At 40.4% G+C, this 16225-nt stretch overlaps 1 protein-coding gene across 1 annotated transcript in view; it reads right to left on the bottom strand.

Annotated features, from left to right (window-relative positions):
• The window catches only part of LOC308117153 (uncharacterized protein), a 30202-nt gene extending 15939 nt beyond the window's left edge, over positions 1-14263 (bottom strand). Inside the window, exon 1 of the mRNA XM_080475844.1 lies at positions 14014-14263. Within this exon, the coding sequence (XP_080331970.1) occupies positions 14014-14074 (61 nt within the window). The 5' untranslated portion in view covers positions 14075-14263. The remainder of the gene's footprint in view (positions 1-14013) is intronic.
• Between the last annotated feature and the right edge of the window lie 1962 nt (positions 14264-16225).

Below are 16225 nucleotides of genomic sequence, written 5' to 3'. Positions count from 1 at the left end.
GGGCAGTAGGACAGCGCAGCTAAAAGAGAAAATGAGACCCACTGTTTTGCATCTAAATGAAAAGAAAGACAATCGGCGATGCTCTAAATATTTTCGTGTCAAACATGAGGCCCGTGGGTCAAATCTGGCCACCGAGGACTAATACTTGTATTATAATAACCTATATAACCACCTGACTTGGTGGGTTTATGTTTGACTCCCCCGGTGTGCTAACGTGAAAGTGAAACTTTAGTGCCACAGTGATTAATTACAATAATTAAATTCATCTCTTTCAGATAATCAGGCCCAGTCCAAATATTGTGGCCCTTTTAGTTTCAAATGTGCCAGGAGATTAACCATAAGAAGCACCCCGCCCCCCAGCTTTTAAAATGTTTTCAAAGAAAATAAAAACAGGAAATAAACGGTCTACTTTCACAAAAGTGAAATTCAACATATGAGCCCATTAAACAAAATGTGACGTACTGAGGAAGACCTCCCCTGGCACTCGACCAGCTGAGGCCTCCTCCTCCGACAGGCTGCATATTTGACAGGACAACAGGTGTGACACCACCTGCCACTTTACACAAAGACCCTTTGACTGGACAGGAGCAACACGCTTTCACTGACCAGGACACGTTCTCACTCAATTAGAATGATTCTATCTTGAAATAATGAACCAATAACAGGCGAAGTCAATCACAAGTGTCAGTCGAGATCTGTGTTAAATCTTCCTACAAAACAGAAAACCCAGCCTTTCTTAACAATGAAATATAAATACTACCCATGAAATATTATGCCCCTCCTGTATTTAGACTTAATTACATCTCAGAATCTATTCTCCAGCATTATAACAGCTGAGTGTGTTGTTTTCACAAATGGTCAATGAAACCTGACCACTGAACAAATGGACTCTTTCCTTTCCCCCCATTTCTTTTTTACAGGTTTCCTTTTCCCGTCTGTCCCAGGCCGTCTGTTGCACAGTTTTCTTTTTAGGCATCAGCACATTTCTGAACTGTTGAATAAGCAATCTGCAAACTGGCTTTAACCTTGCGATGAGGAAAAATCCGAGACCTTCGTACACAGAAAAGCCATGAAGGAACTAAGTTGTGCCGTATGTTTTACACTTGTCCTCTACAGGACAGAAATATAATTCACAGCTAAAACTTCACCAGTTGTGATAAGTATTTCCAGAGAGCAGTGACTAACCCTGAAAGAAAGAGAGAAAATTAATTACTGTCTCTATACGCAGTTACATGCTTCATCTTTAGGTTCGAGATCAGGGTTGTCAAACATACGGCCTGAGGGTCAAAACAGGCCCACAAGAGGCTCCAATCTGACCAAACCACCAAGAAATGGGCAGAATTTCAAAGAAAACGTAGATTTTTATTTTTTTTTTACAAACAAATACTACGATTACTAATATTTTCAACAAGTATAGACGTTTTTGGGACATTTGACAGTATTTGCACTAGAGGGTTTAATTAAGATTGACTTTATGTTGACATTTTTGCCATTTTCAGTCGAAATCATTTGGTTTTTTTGTGAAAATACAGACAATTTAAAACACATATACATGCCACAACAAAGAAAAAAAACTTAAATTGAAAGTTACTACGCCACTATTTTACCAGTCCGGCCCACTCGAGGTGAAATGGGACCATTTGTGGGCCCCTGAATTAAGCATGTTTTTGACACTTCTGGTTTAGATAGCGACTTCCTGTGTTGAGTCTCCAGACTGCTGATACTATTGTGTTGGGGTCAGGAAGAAAAGGAAACCCGACGGCTGCCACTCCTTCAAACAACAGGTTCAATTAAACCCTGCAGAAAGACTGTGACAACAACACGGGGGGCTTCGATGCCTTTAATCATCCAGACATGGCGGGACAGGTCAGATTCATTTGAGTGGCGAGCTTCTGCTTCGTTAACAGCAGAAAACAGCTGAGGCCGGATTCGGAGAAACGCTGGTGCTGGTTGTTAAAGGAGGGAATTTACTTGAAACAGCTTCTTTTTTTTTTTTAACTTGTGGTAAACAGAGGTGGCTGGTTGTGGTCAAGGAGAGCATCGGGGGTGTCGAACAGATGGAAGTCAGAGGGAAAGAAAAAGTGAGTAAGCGCCCGTAAATGTCAGCGAGTAGGAGAAAACTCACGCAAATCTGGCGCTGTGGGGAGCGCAAGAGTTCCACTCTTCTAAGGTTTTTTTCTTTTTGTATGAGAAAGATGTTCATATTTAATATATCTGATGTTTTGTACATTAGATATATCACAAATAACCAACACGTAGGTGCAAAACAACTTTCCTGTGTTGCTGAATTGTGACGACTCGGCTGCTGAGAGGACAAGAAGACTGAGGCTGGGGCCCGAGGTGACATTACTTCCTGTTATGACACCGATCTCTAAATCCAGCCTGCGTACAAAAAGCTCAGAGTGCTCCGTTGTGACCGCAAACAACTTGCAAAGCATTCTGAGTCACATCCAGACAATTACAGTCGGGGGCTTTGAGTCACAACTTCATCCGATGATTTATTACCAAAATGAACGCAGGCGAAGCGCCGTCACCTGAAGCCATAAATAATCAGAGTCTCATCAGTGAAAATGACGGAGACTTAACGGGGAGTATAGCTTTAAGCCGACCTCAGCACGGGCACCAGAGGCCATTTATTCCCGTCTTGGAGCCGGATCGACTCACTGAGGGTTCAAAAACTGATAAATGACCACATCAGTCCACAAGGGAAGTGAATATACTCATTCATAGAAAATTTGAATAAATAACTAAATAAAGCCTTTTAATATTCAATATAAATAAGATACTTTCTTTTCCTAGTGTCCGTATTTAAGTTCTCTTTATCCACGATCATCTCTCTTTTGGGTTATAATCAATCTTAATCTGCGGGGCATCCGATTTAAGGCGGAGGATTATACAAGAGCAAAGTAAGAATGAAAGCCTGGGATTAGAAGGAGTTTGGCAGCGGTGAACAAACTGAAGTCCGACTCGAAGCACTGGACTCCCGTGAGAAACTCAACGACCCCGTGGCCGTCAGGAAAGTTTATACAACATCCAGAAACATATTTCTGATAACAGATTAAAAAAATTAAAAAAGCAAGATATTTAAACTGAATCCCGCACAATGAAAAAGATGATCGTTCAATGAAATCTGATTTATTTCTTTTTTCTTTTTTTTAACTGGCCCGTCTACTAATGTTGGCGATATTGGAATCAGCGAGCCACACAGCAGCGGAGTCCGCCAGATGTTTGGTCGTGTTCACAGCTGGATGATGAGTCGGTCCGATGCGGTCAGCCAAAGGCGGTCTGGCTCTTGGGATGAGATGAGCTCAGGACGCGTACTCAATCAACCCCGTGAACCTCGCGGGGGAAACGCCACTCGGCTCTCCGCTCGTCGTCGCGGTAACATTTGTAGACGGAACGCGTCAGTCGGACGATAGTACTACACCTTATCACTTCACATCTGTACTACAGTCTACATTTCTTTGGTCTTTAAACGCATTACGTCAGTGGTGTTAAATGTATTTGAGTTCAGAGGCAACACAAACAATTACTACTGAAATTTACCACTACCGCAACATGAAGCCAATTTTAATTGAAACCTTCTGGTGCAAAATACAGTAATTTAAATTCGATTGTTTTTCTCAATGCACTTAAAAATGAAAGCAACAACGAGAACCCACGAGGAATGGTAGAATGGAACGCAGAAAATGTAAAAAAAAAACAACCTTGAATTTACAAAATAAAAATCGTTTTTAGCTACAAATTCGATAAATAGATTTTTTTGCCCAGCCCTAGAAATGTCCATAAACCTTCTCCCATAACTGTTGCATTATGGGCGTTTTTACAAACTCGCCCTGACAACATGAGTTTGAGGAAGGCTGTTTTCAGTGTTTTGTCTGCTGCTATTAACAAATTAGTTTAAAAATAATCAATGTTTTTACCATTTGCTTGGCGGTTTTCCTGGATTGGAGCCTCTTGCCGGCCGGTTTTGACCTACAGACCTTTTGTTTCATTAAAGAGTAACAGACTTTACTTCACCTGCAACATGATCAAACACAAAGAACGGAGCCTTGAGGACACGTAAATAATCGTCAATGAGCCAACAGATTACAGCGAACTCACGCTATAAACTCGTTTTTTAACACACTGAAGGTCAATAAAGTCGAAGCAGCGTTTGATAAACTAAATACTAATAACAGCCCCAGAATAAAATGAAGTTATATTCAGTAAACACAGAGTAAGATATTAAATCCAGCCAAACTTATTTCAGGATCTGCAACATGAAAATCCTCAACGAGTGACACCTAAACTTTCCCACAAGTTGAATACATTCCTCTATAATTCCTGCTGAAATCACTCTCGACTCTGGACGTTTATATTTCTGCACAAATCGTCACATATGAGCAACATCAACTGTGGTCATTTTATACATTTGCTTGAATAATGTTGTCTTTGCAGCATTTACTCGGTAATTATTGGAACAAATTACAATAATGGCGTTGAAAGAATGCTCTGTGCTGAACATTATTCCCCCTGTCATTATGCTGGGGGAAGTGCTTATCGTTTGTCATTCCAGTTGAGGGGAGAGGGAGGCCAAACGAGCCGCCCAGTGGCTTCAATTTCCACATGAAGTAGCCTGAAGTCCCAGATGGCTTCAGATCTCCGGCTCTATAATGGGTGTCAGACACACAGTGTGTTCATGTGTCAGAAAGGAAGAAGATAATAATAATAGTGAAAAAAAACAAAAAAAGCCAGGGAAGCAGGAAGGGAGCGATGAGGAGCACAAGGTGTTTTTGTTCCCCGTATTCAGCACAAGCAAAGTAAGTTAGATAGTGACTGTTTGGTGTCGTGACTCCCAGTCCGTGTTCTCCTGGGACTTTTCTTTGGGTTGTTTTTTTTTTTTTTTTAAGTGTTAGTTTTATAGTTAAGAGTCACCTGCAATGGCAATCCTACTTCAGCAAGTGTCCGTGCGTCAACTCGTGGCCCGGCATTTCAGCGTTTCCACCATTTCCACGTGAAACGGATATTCTAAAAAAAACTAAAACATCTGTGTGTAAATGAGAAACTTTTCTGAAACGAAAACACAAAAACGGTGCGTTTTCGTGTAAACGGGGGGCCAAAGGCTATTATCAAGTTCACTCTAAATAGATATTAAATTCATTTCATCTCAAAATAGTTTTACTGACAAACCATGTAATAAAAAGGAAACCTTGCTAGGACTCAACAGTAATTCCTTTTTTAAATTATTTTTTTAATTTGGCGTCTGCATTAGTGGTCCAAAATATAGGCCCAACATTTTTTTTATACATATATTGGTGATGGCACCGCCCAGATATATTCCTTTTGCCACTCTGATGATATGTGTGGAATATCAGGTCGATATCCTCAGAGTTTTATCTATTTTCACATACTTCACGATAAGTTATAAACACAAATGTGTACCGTAAATAATGTAAATACAGTGTGTGACTCAGAATTCCTAGCAATTTGATTACAAAAATATGCATTTTGGTAGATTAACATAATTAATTTCATAGATAATGAAGGAGTGTTGTGCACGGGTCTGAACAATGTACACTCACAGCTTCCAAATTGAAAGGCCATTTTAGCCACTTCTTAATATCATTAAACTGAAAAAATATTTTGGGATGTTCATTTTAATAGTAAAAAGGATAGAATTAGGGGAGTGCCATCAATGATTTATTGAGTTTGATTGTTTTTTTTTGGGACCACCCTAGTCTACATCAGACTTCAAATTTCTAATAATGTCAGAACTCACAACTGTAGTATAAGTGAGCGGAAGATCGGGTTTTGATTGAAATTAAAACAAAAAACAATAAACTCAGAATGTCACAATAACAGAAAACTTTCTTGATACTTGTTTCAAGTGGCTAAACCGTCAATTTAAACCACGATTGTCAAACATGTGCAAATGTTATCCCTATAAAAAGAGAGAGTGATTAATGCAATGTAATTTTAACAATTTGACCTTTTGCTCTTGTTATATCTTGTTTGTCATCTCTAAACGTGGCGTACGCCCGTTTAACGACTATTTATATACATCATCGGTGATTATGTAATAATTTAAGCGTGGACTCAACAACATCTGCACCCTTCAGATCCAAAAGTCAAAGCTCCATTCTGGTAAACATGTCTGGCAGGTGTGACGGTGCATGGACAATGGCCAATTGTTTCTGCTTTCCCCACTGGGGTTTTTTTAATTGTTTTGTGTGTTTTTTTTGTTTTTCCTCAGGACCTGTTCATGGAAGCTACTGATCACTACAACACAGAACAAAAAGGCCACGAACTAAATCTTCTCTAAGCTGGATTGAAGCAACTACTGAGATAGGCCTGGGCGATATATCGATTCTTATTTTTTAGAATAATTAAGAGTTTTTTGTTGCGGACAAATTAGTTTTTTCTTCTCTTGCTTACAATCTCCTTTCAAACTGCAGAATTATATATCTATATATATATATTCTTTATTTCTTTTTTTTACAAAAGAACAGATGCACTTTGATTCCATGAGATTGAGTTTGATTAAATAAAACGTCTGTGTCATTTGTACTTTTTCTTTTCTTTTCAAAATAGGGAAAAAAAATCAGAAATCCAATTTTTGGTGAAAAAATTTGAGATTTTATTTTTAGGCCAAATCAGCCAGCGCTACACTGCGACTGCATAAGTAAGCAAATCACTGTGAAAACTGGATCTCGCTTCCTCATGAGAAACTTCTGAGCAGCCTTGATGGACTGCCTCAAAGTCTCCATAACAAGTGAATTTGCTGTCTGCCTCATTTTCCGTGCATAAACACTAAATGCCATATAAAATAAACTCGCAGTAGTGCGTGGATTGTTTGGCCCAGGGGTAAGACATCCAGGAAAAAGTGCTCAGAATAGCTTGCTGTCCCAAAGGGGGTCTGTCTGTCCAGTCCCATTCTCTTCTCCCACTGCCAACTTCAGCACAGAAAACAGTCGCAATGCAAAACCCTCAAGCGACGGCGTTGGAGGTAAGGGCCTCGCCACACCTTTACGTCTCCCCCCCAGTCTGAGAACAGGAAGAGTGCGACTCTAAATATAACAACGACCACACTGAGCTCTAGAAGATGGAGTAGTGGGTTTTGTCGAGGAGGCCTCGTTTCCCAGAGTGGCAGTACTTTGGGTGGCGGGGGTATGGGGAGGACAGGAATGTCAAGGGAACAGCTTCCACAAACACAAACCCACAGGGCCCTGCTGGGAAAGCCACGTTCTCATAAATGGATCCTCTTCCTGGCAGAGACGACAAGCCATAATACAAGCAGGAAATACTACTGAAGTCCAGTTTAGATAAAACTGTAAACACGCATTAGAAATACCTTCGGACACACAACCACTGTAGAGATGACAGACTTTACAGACCCGTGCCTCGTTTCCACGGCAACGTTTCAAGTGAAAATGCATCGTTGTTGTGTTTTTGTTTTAGAAAGGTTTTGCATTTACACACTGATGATTTGAAAATGATGTAGTTTTCATGCCGGGCCACTAGTGGGCGCTGCTGTTGTTTTTTTGCAATGAAACACGGACATTCGTCTGGACAGACGACCAAACGTTGTTGTTATGGTCCCTCTACTGAGCATGTGCAGAAGAACTATTGACTCGGCCTATAGTACAAAGGCGTAGCAGCAGCCTTTCTGTCTGTCGAGACGGGAGACGGAGCCTGAGGGTTTTCAAAAAGTTGCGTTTTGTCCCGTTATCATTCAGGGCGCTTTTCATAAAGGTTTTACCTCAAGAGCAGTTTTCAAAAAATGACATTTTCAGTGACTCTGATCAATGTTGTTTTGTAAATGGGCACCCGAAACACAAGAAAGGTTTGGCATTTTCACTTGAAAATGTTGTTGTGTAAACGGGGCCTTAGTTTCCTGATGAAATGTGAAACACGATCAAGGTTTGTGAATGTTTTATCTCAATTATATCTTCTATCTAACCCACTTACATAAAAGCCAAAATTGTAGTTGATAATCAGTCGAGTCACAAGATATGAAGCCTTTTTTTTCATTATCGCACACGAACTGAAATATTGGTGAAGGTGAAGACATGCGGAGAATTTCAACGAATGAAGGAGGACCGATCAGGTCTCAAGCCAGAGGCTCAGGAGAAAGTAGGCTGGGTTCACCGATGCACACTTGACTGGTGATTTGGTTGTGACAGTTTTCATGTTCCATCATGTTTACAAGGACTGAAACAGAGGATTACATGGAGGAGGAGGAGGAGGAGGAGAAGGAGGCGAATTCACTGGAAGGAAACTGGAGCTTTGTCGATTCAACAACAGAAGGAGGTAAAGTATGTGGAGAAAAAACTAATTCAAAAGTGGCATCTAAAAAAAGAACAGCCAATCACAAGACGGGAAATTCCAAAATCGCCCAATTTAGCTGAAAAACAAACTATTATCCCGTGGAGGCATCACTCAGGTCCTCAGTGGCACAGCAGCTCTGCGTTTTGAGTGACGGTTTACTACCTCAGTTTTCCGAATGCAAGTGTGTGGGAAAGAGATTTCAGCAATTTATAGACAAACTAACGTCAGGCGGGCTCCTGGCAGCGGCTCGCTCCACAGTTAACGTGGTTCAGAGGCACAACCAGAGATTCCGGTTTGACTCTCACATTCCACCCAGCCTCAAGCGGACACTGACAACGGGCTCATCTGTTAAATAACATTCAAAATAAAGTTACTTGCAAAAATATGCCGGTGTCATCGCAAAGTGGTGCATGTATTAGGAAGGGTGGAGCGCCGAGCCCCAATGTTGGAAATCAGCTTATTAAAACTACAAACGCCTGAAAACACTAGAAACCCGCCGCTGTGAGGAGCAACTCATTATGTAATAATGGTGCAATATATAATAATGTAATAAATGTTTGTTTTTGTGTTTTTATGCTTTGTACCAACTATAATAATTACATAAAATAATGCAGGTTTATGTCTTGCAAAATTTCAGAGCATAATTTGTTGTTTCAGTAACAATTAATTAGTGTAGCTTATGTTTCTAGCTTGTGAACAAATTCTCCATTATAATAAAATCAGTTACTTTTGATTTAGGCCTGAGCATTAAAACATCCTAATTGTTTTTTTTGGGTTTTTTTTTTAAATAAATCCTAATTAAGCTAGAAAGCTTCATGTTATTCTGATGGTATCATGGCTTTTCTAATTGAGGTCTAAGGTCTAATTAAGGTAAAGTTTGATGATTTATGACAAAATGCACCAAATTTTCTTAAAAAAAAAAAAGGATAGAGCACCTGCATTTTGTAATAACTGTTGCAATATGTAACAGGTTATTACAAAATGCGACAAAGTTTATTACACAATGCGTTTCAAGAACTTTCTTACGAAATGCGGCAGATTATTACAAAATGTGGCATTATTACATATTGAGTTGAAAATGATGACATTATTACATTTTTTGCACCATTATCACATAATACGGCGCCACAAACTTGACCGCTCGGCCATTTTACGTCTCTACACTGGAGTTTAACTCTCCTGAACCAACATGTAAGAGAACAAACAAGAGCTGCAGTCCTGAAACTTTGTGTTCATCCATAAATGTAATCAAGAGGAATTTACACATAAATTAGATCATCAGATTATCGGAAGATTTCTACAAGTAATCGAGATATCACACACCCGTACTTTCACACCCGTTGAGGCTCTGCCCATGTGGACACACACCAACACGTGGTGTGGAAGACGAGCACAACAAGACTCTGAGAGGACGTCTCGCGAGTCGCACGGCCGGCCTGTCGCCTCTCCTGTTTCTTTGTGGGTGCCGAAAGGCTTCACTGTTTGGTGCATTTTGTGACACTGGTCCGTTCGCGGGCCTTTGCCGTACATAATAAAGCCGCCATTCAGGCGGACAAAAAGCCTATTGTTGTCTTGTTGCTGAAATAATATTATCACAAGGGGGACACAATGAATGCTGCCGATTGAGGAGTTCGGAGACGGCCATCAGTGGGCGTGAAATAGTGGCCTCGGCGTCCGATGTGATGACGCTGCGTTCAGATACCGTTTGAATGAAATGAAAACAAAGTCACGTGTTCAGCCTCGGAGCATGCAGTTAGAGCCACACTCACTAGATGTGGTTCTGAAATCTCAAAGTATCTGGTAGGGATGTCCCGATCACACTTTTTTGCCCCCGATACCGATCCGATTTTTCAGAATTGAGAATCGGCCGATTCCGATACTTTCCCGATCCGATACTCACATTGCTATTGCAAATATACTATAATTTTTGGAGCAACTAAGATGTCTGAAGCTAAAAGCACTATTGGCAGAAGCTTTGTTTCGCTAGAAATTATTGTAAAACTCACTTATCACTTAATTCTTCTCTTTCTCTTTAGTTGTTGTAAACTGAGGGTACATCCACATGACGAAAAAACAATCTTTATCCTCCCTGGCCTTCTCCGAAAAAACCGTCCACACCTCACTATGAACTACGGCTCAACACGAGGCTTCAGGGCATGTAGTACACATGCCAGGCCTTTAGGGGCGCTGTGACTCACCAAACACACAAAAAAAGCAGAAGAATACAGACCACATAGAAATTTAGAAGTAGATTTCTGCACATAAACACATAAACCACTATATATAACTCTAGATTTATAGGTCTATGGCCCGGCTCCGCCTGCTTCTAGCTTCTGCAGCTCGACCGGAGCTTCTAGTCCCTGATTGTTCTGGTTATTAGGGGACGTTGCGGACCCGTTTTTTTTTTTGTTTGTTTTTTTTCAGATCGGTGGGGGTGATCGGCTGGATTTGCCGATCCCCGATCACTCACAAATCACTAATATCGGCCATCTAGGGACATCCCTAGTATCTGGATCAATCAGTACAATTGTGTCAACACTGGTGGGAAGTTGAATCGTTCAGGTCGGGGGCGTCAAACCGGCCGGCAAGAGGCTCTAATCCGGCCAAACCACCAAGTAAATTGTGAACATTTCAAGAAAAAAAGTTTCTTTTTTATTTATACAAACTATACAAAGAGCCTCAAAGCCACGACGTCAGGGCGAGTTTGTAGCTTCAGGTGAAGGTTATTTTTGGACATTTTCACTGCATTTTGCACCAGAAGGTTTCATTAAAATTGGCTTTATGTTGAGATTGTAACAAATTTCGGTCGTAATTGTTTGGTTTTGCGATAAAATAGACTTTTTCATCACTAAGATTTAAATCTATAAGGTATTATGTCACTATTTTAGCAGTTCCGTCCACTCAAGGTAAAAACTGAGCTTTCTCTTTAAGGTTTTATCAGCTATAAGCCCGAGACACGCACAAAACTCCTCCGAGGCAAGCTTTAAGCTTGTGACATATACAGCAGAATAAACTTAATCCCACTATTAACGCTCATATATTCCTTCACAGAGTTTCACACTGACGGGAAGTGACGCGACACAACGGCACCAAAAACAGCAACAAAGAAAGGAGCATATGAGAAATAAAAATTAAGAAAAGACCAGCAGACATCTGTCAAAGAAGGGAGTGCCGGACCCTCGGAGGAGATCTCTCACTCAGACGGTCTGAAACCTCCCCCCACTCCACGTCCAACCCGGCGAGACGCCCGGCTGACCTTCCAGAGGCATGGCATGACATACAGTAACTGGCCTACTTCTGCATGCTGCTGCAGACCGGGCTGTCAGTGCAGCGGGCTGCGCCGAGGGAAAAAAAACCCTGTCGTTTCCCAGGACAAGAGGGGCTTCCTCTGGTCCTGGGGGGGGGGGGGGGGGGACATTGTGTCTCTGCTCCACATAACTGATGGGAATGGATGGCTCGTTATCAGACTTTACGAAGAGCTTCTTCCACGTTTGTTGAATGTAGGCGTATTGGAGAAGGGAGGCAAAACCCCCCAAAAAGTAAAGTTTACATGTTTTGGGTTTCTTTTCTGGGTCCTGCTTTTTATCCAATCCAAAGATGTATGTTTGAGGTTAATTGACGACGGGGCGCGTCGCTGTCTGAGGCCACGTTCACGCTTACCCTCGACGTTCACAAAAAATAAATAAATACATAAATCTATATCTATAAACACCTGGTTCAGAGCTACTGTGAGCAGCCAAACCTGTAGGGGGCAGTGTAACGAGAAGCATGAACACCATGATAGCCAATCAGAATCCGGGAAAAAAAAAATACTACGTCACTAATTGTGACGTAGATCTCCGCCTCCCCCTCTTTAGATGCAAACGGAGACAGGAGTTTTCAGAAATCCTCAATTGTTGGGACTCGTAGCCGAGTTGATGTGTAAATACAAGGCAGAGACGCTGAGGAAAATCAGTTTTGTAAGTTCCCGGGTGGCACGAGCCGCCGGTTTAGGATCGTCTCCACCTCCAAGCAGCCCTGGATCGGGCGAAGCGATGCAGAGGGTGGGTGGATGGATGGAGCAGGAAGAGGGAGACGGAAGTCCACTGCTTGTCAACAGGCTGCTTTCACACTTGCCTCGTACGTACCGTGCATACATTACCACAACGCACAAGTGGTGGCGGCCGAGACGACAAGCATGGTTAAGAAAAGGAAAAAGAAGTCGATATGTAGACTTTATTTTAGAGGATATTTAAAGACACAGCGTCTCCATTATGTAACCCAGCTTCCCATAAAACAGCCCAGTTTACCCGCACCAGTAAAATAACCTTTAAATTGAAACTTTAAGGTTTTTGGCACAGAGGATAATTAATGGAAATGTTTTGTTTTTCACAAAAAAACTAACAATTCCCACATAAAATGACTACAAGCTCAACATAAAGCCAATTTTAATTAAACCTTCTGGTGGAAAATACAGTGAAATGCAACTTTCTGAAATCGTTCTGTGTAGACGGGGGGAAATGCTGCCGTAGCAACTAGTCGTTCTGCACATGCTCAGTAGAGGCAATCCGGCGTGTCACGAGTCCCAGTCCATATTCTCCTGGGACTTGGCACTTTTATTTTGACAGTCACCATAACAACAATCCAACTTGGTCGTCTGTCCACTAGAATATCCGTGTTCTCAGGTTGTTAATGTTTATAGCGGATTATTGTACGCTCGCGTGTGCGTGTTGTTTCATTACAAAAACCACCAACAGCACCCACTAGTGGCCCAACATGGAAACTACACTTTTCCGCATTTCTGCCATTTCAGTTTAAACGGACATGGTTTTCAAAAGGTTGCCGTGTAAAGGTGAAAACTTAACTGAAGTCTTAACGTAACTCGACCAGAAAAGAAATCTTTAAATTAAACTTCCGGTAAAAGAAATCACTTCTGCACAGAGACCAGACCAACACACCAGAACAAGACAATCACCAACCAGTTCCACTCGTTTCCAACCTGCAGTTCCTTGTTATATGTTTACAAACAAACTGCAATTTACATCCATCAAACTCACTCACAGTTGATTTTCTTCCCTTTGGTATTTTATTTTATTTTTTTATATAACTTATCTCACTTGTTTTTTGTTTGGTTTTCTTGTTTTTCTCAGAATTTTCACACGTCGTCATGTAATAATATTTAAACTTTTCAATTTATGTATAAAAGGGATGATTATTTATGTTAACAAACACTGAACGGTTGTCATGTACCAAGCAAAAAAAAGAAAAGAAAATTAAAGCATGAATTTCGAAAAAATGTAATAAAATAAAGAGATGCATTAGAGATATACATCAACAACTAAAATGTGGTCCTACATTTTGAACGTTTTCCTGTGTGGATTGTGGTAGAGGAGCGAGTTTGATTTCTTTCACGAACCTTAAGTTTGATCCATTTGATGTAAACAAATTCCTGTCAGGAGTTTATATCGAACTGAAGCGCTGCGAGTCGCAGGAGGAGCAGAAAAGAGAAGCTGTCCTCACCACCGAGGGCTCGTAAAAGGAAGCAGCCTCACTTCCTGCAACATCTTAAACCTCTTCAATCTTTAATTTCTCTGTTCAGGGGTCTACAGCGGCAGGACGCCCGCGTGACGCTGCGCACGTGCCACGATCAGTTACTATTAGATTAAACTCCCGTCGTTCACGTTGTTTAAAAAAAAAAAAAAAGAAAAAACCCGTCGTCTTTACCTTTCGAAGTGACTTCTGCTCCGCTGTACCTGCGAGGAGAAACTACATCCACTATTCTCATTCTCCGTCGAGTTCAGAGGGAAATGTCACACAGAACGACACCAGAAATTACAAATAAAATAAAAAAACAAAACAAAAAACAGGTGACCGGCGGCTCGGTTCCGTCCGCGGCTGATGTCTGCGCTGTTTACACGGACTCTCGCCCCCCGTGAGTCCCGCTACACATCCTGAGAGTGTGTGTGTGAGAGAGAGAGAGAGAGAGAGAGAGAGAGAGAGAGAGAGAGAGAGAGAGAGAGAGCGCGCGCGTGTGTGTGTGAGAGAGTGTGTGAGGAGGAGGCTGCAGCAGCTGTGAGGCTGGCAGCTCGCACGAGCGCGCTGGGGGAAGGAGGGGGTAGGGGGCTTGAACACAAATTATACTTTTGCTATCCGAATAAATATGTTAAATAATTAACTGTTGAAATAGTAAATATGTTTTAATTTGTTGAAATTTTACATTTTAAATAGAAAGGCTGGGAAGATATCCGCATTTCATGTAATCTAAATTGAGGTTATTTGTTACGTTGAGGTTATTCGTATCAAACATTTTAGATATAATTGCTAAATTACAGAATATATAGATGTAGGGAAATAAATTACGTTAAATAGGGCAACGTTTTAAAGTCATAGTGCGCCCTCTCGTGGGTAATCACGAGAATTGCAGTCTCTCTCTTTTTCTTTTTTTTTTAAAATAATTTTATTTGAACTACACGATATCTCACGACCAACCTTCATCTATCTATCTATCTATCCATCCATCCATCCATCCATCCATCCATCCATCTATCTATCCATCTATCTATCTATCTATCTATCTATCTATCCATCCATCCATCCATCCATCTATCTATCTATCTATCTATCTATCTATCTATCTATCTATCTATCTATCTATCTATCTATCTATCTATCTATCTATCTATCTATCTATCAACATTTCATAACATTGTCAGCTGTTTTTCTAACTGATTGTGAGGTTTCACTTTAGTTTTTCAGCATTTTTTGTAGCTGTTTTAATTATTTTGTCTTTCTTTCTTTTAATTTTTTTTAAAATCATATTGTGTGTTCACCCCCCATTTTTTAAGTTATACTTCTTCCCATTCTACATGCTACATGCTATCTGATTGTATTGTTCTGCTGTAATTATTCACTTTGTGTGGTGAAATATCTTGTGTGCACCGTGGACTTTGATATTGATTGTAAGCATTGAAATGAAATGAAAAAAGTTAAATGAAAAAGCTGTTTTAACAGTTTTTTGTCCCTATTTCTTGTGGTTTGGGCTTTTTTCCCCATTTTAGCCATTTTAATTGTGCCTTTCTTAAAAGCCCTTTTAAAATCTGACTTAATGTGCAACAAGATAAAATGTAGGTATTTTTTTTTTAGGTATATTTAGGTATTATTTTCTGAAACCTGACCCCTGACATACACCACATATATCCTAACTAAAGCACTCACTTGTTTTTTATTTGGGCTTGTTTAACTAAAAATTTAGCTATTGCCTTCCTTACAACATCATGTATTATAAGAACTGAGAAAACACACTAATCTTTGAATGGACTTTGGGAGAATAACACCTCAACAACATCTCACACGTGAAATGTTTACAAGAATCCTCTCTATACTTAAATATGGGGATGTGCCGTGTGAAACTATCTTCTTCTTTTTTATTGTTTAATCACAAAGCACATGTTTATTTAAGGCTTAACTGTACAAAAAGGTCACATATGAAGTGTGACAGTGCATGTGTGTTGTATTTAACACCAATTCAACACTTCATGTGCATGAATAAAATATAAAACAAGATAATATGTTGTTGTTGTTGTTTTAGAAATATTTAGGTATTATTTAGTGAAATCTTCATGGGGCCACTGGAAAAGAACCAAAGGGGTTGCAGACCCCTGAGTTAAACAGTCAGAAATATATTTTCATCACTTACATTCTACACCAGGATAAATAAATATCTTAAAATTTAAAGGTTAATATGTCAGTATTTTTACACAATATTAGGCCGTTTGTTGTTTATAGTATCACATCACTACTGCCCTCTCTCCCGGTGCAGACAGACTGAACCTGTCTGGGTACATTCAGTTCCGGCTCTGCCACATGCCCACGACATCTATCTATTTATTTATATATATATATACGACGAGGTTATCTGAGGTGCCAGCAGGTTATG

Source organism: Lipophrys pholis, assembly GCF_963383615.2.
Source record: "Lipophrys pholis genome assembly, chromosome: 11".
Taxonomy (NCBI): Eukaryota; Metazoa; Chordata; class Actinopteri; order Blenniiformes; family Blenniidae; genus Lipophrys; species Lipophrys pholis.
This window is presented reverse-complemented; position numbering and strand designations above follow the sequence as displayed.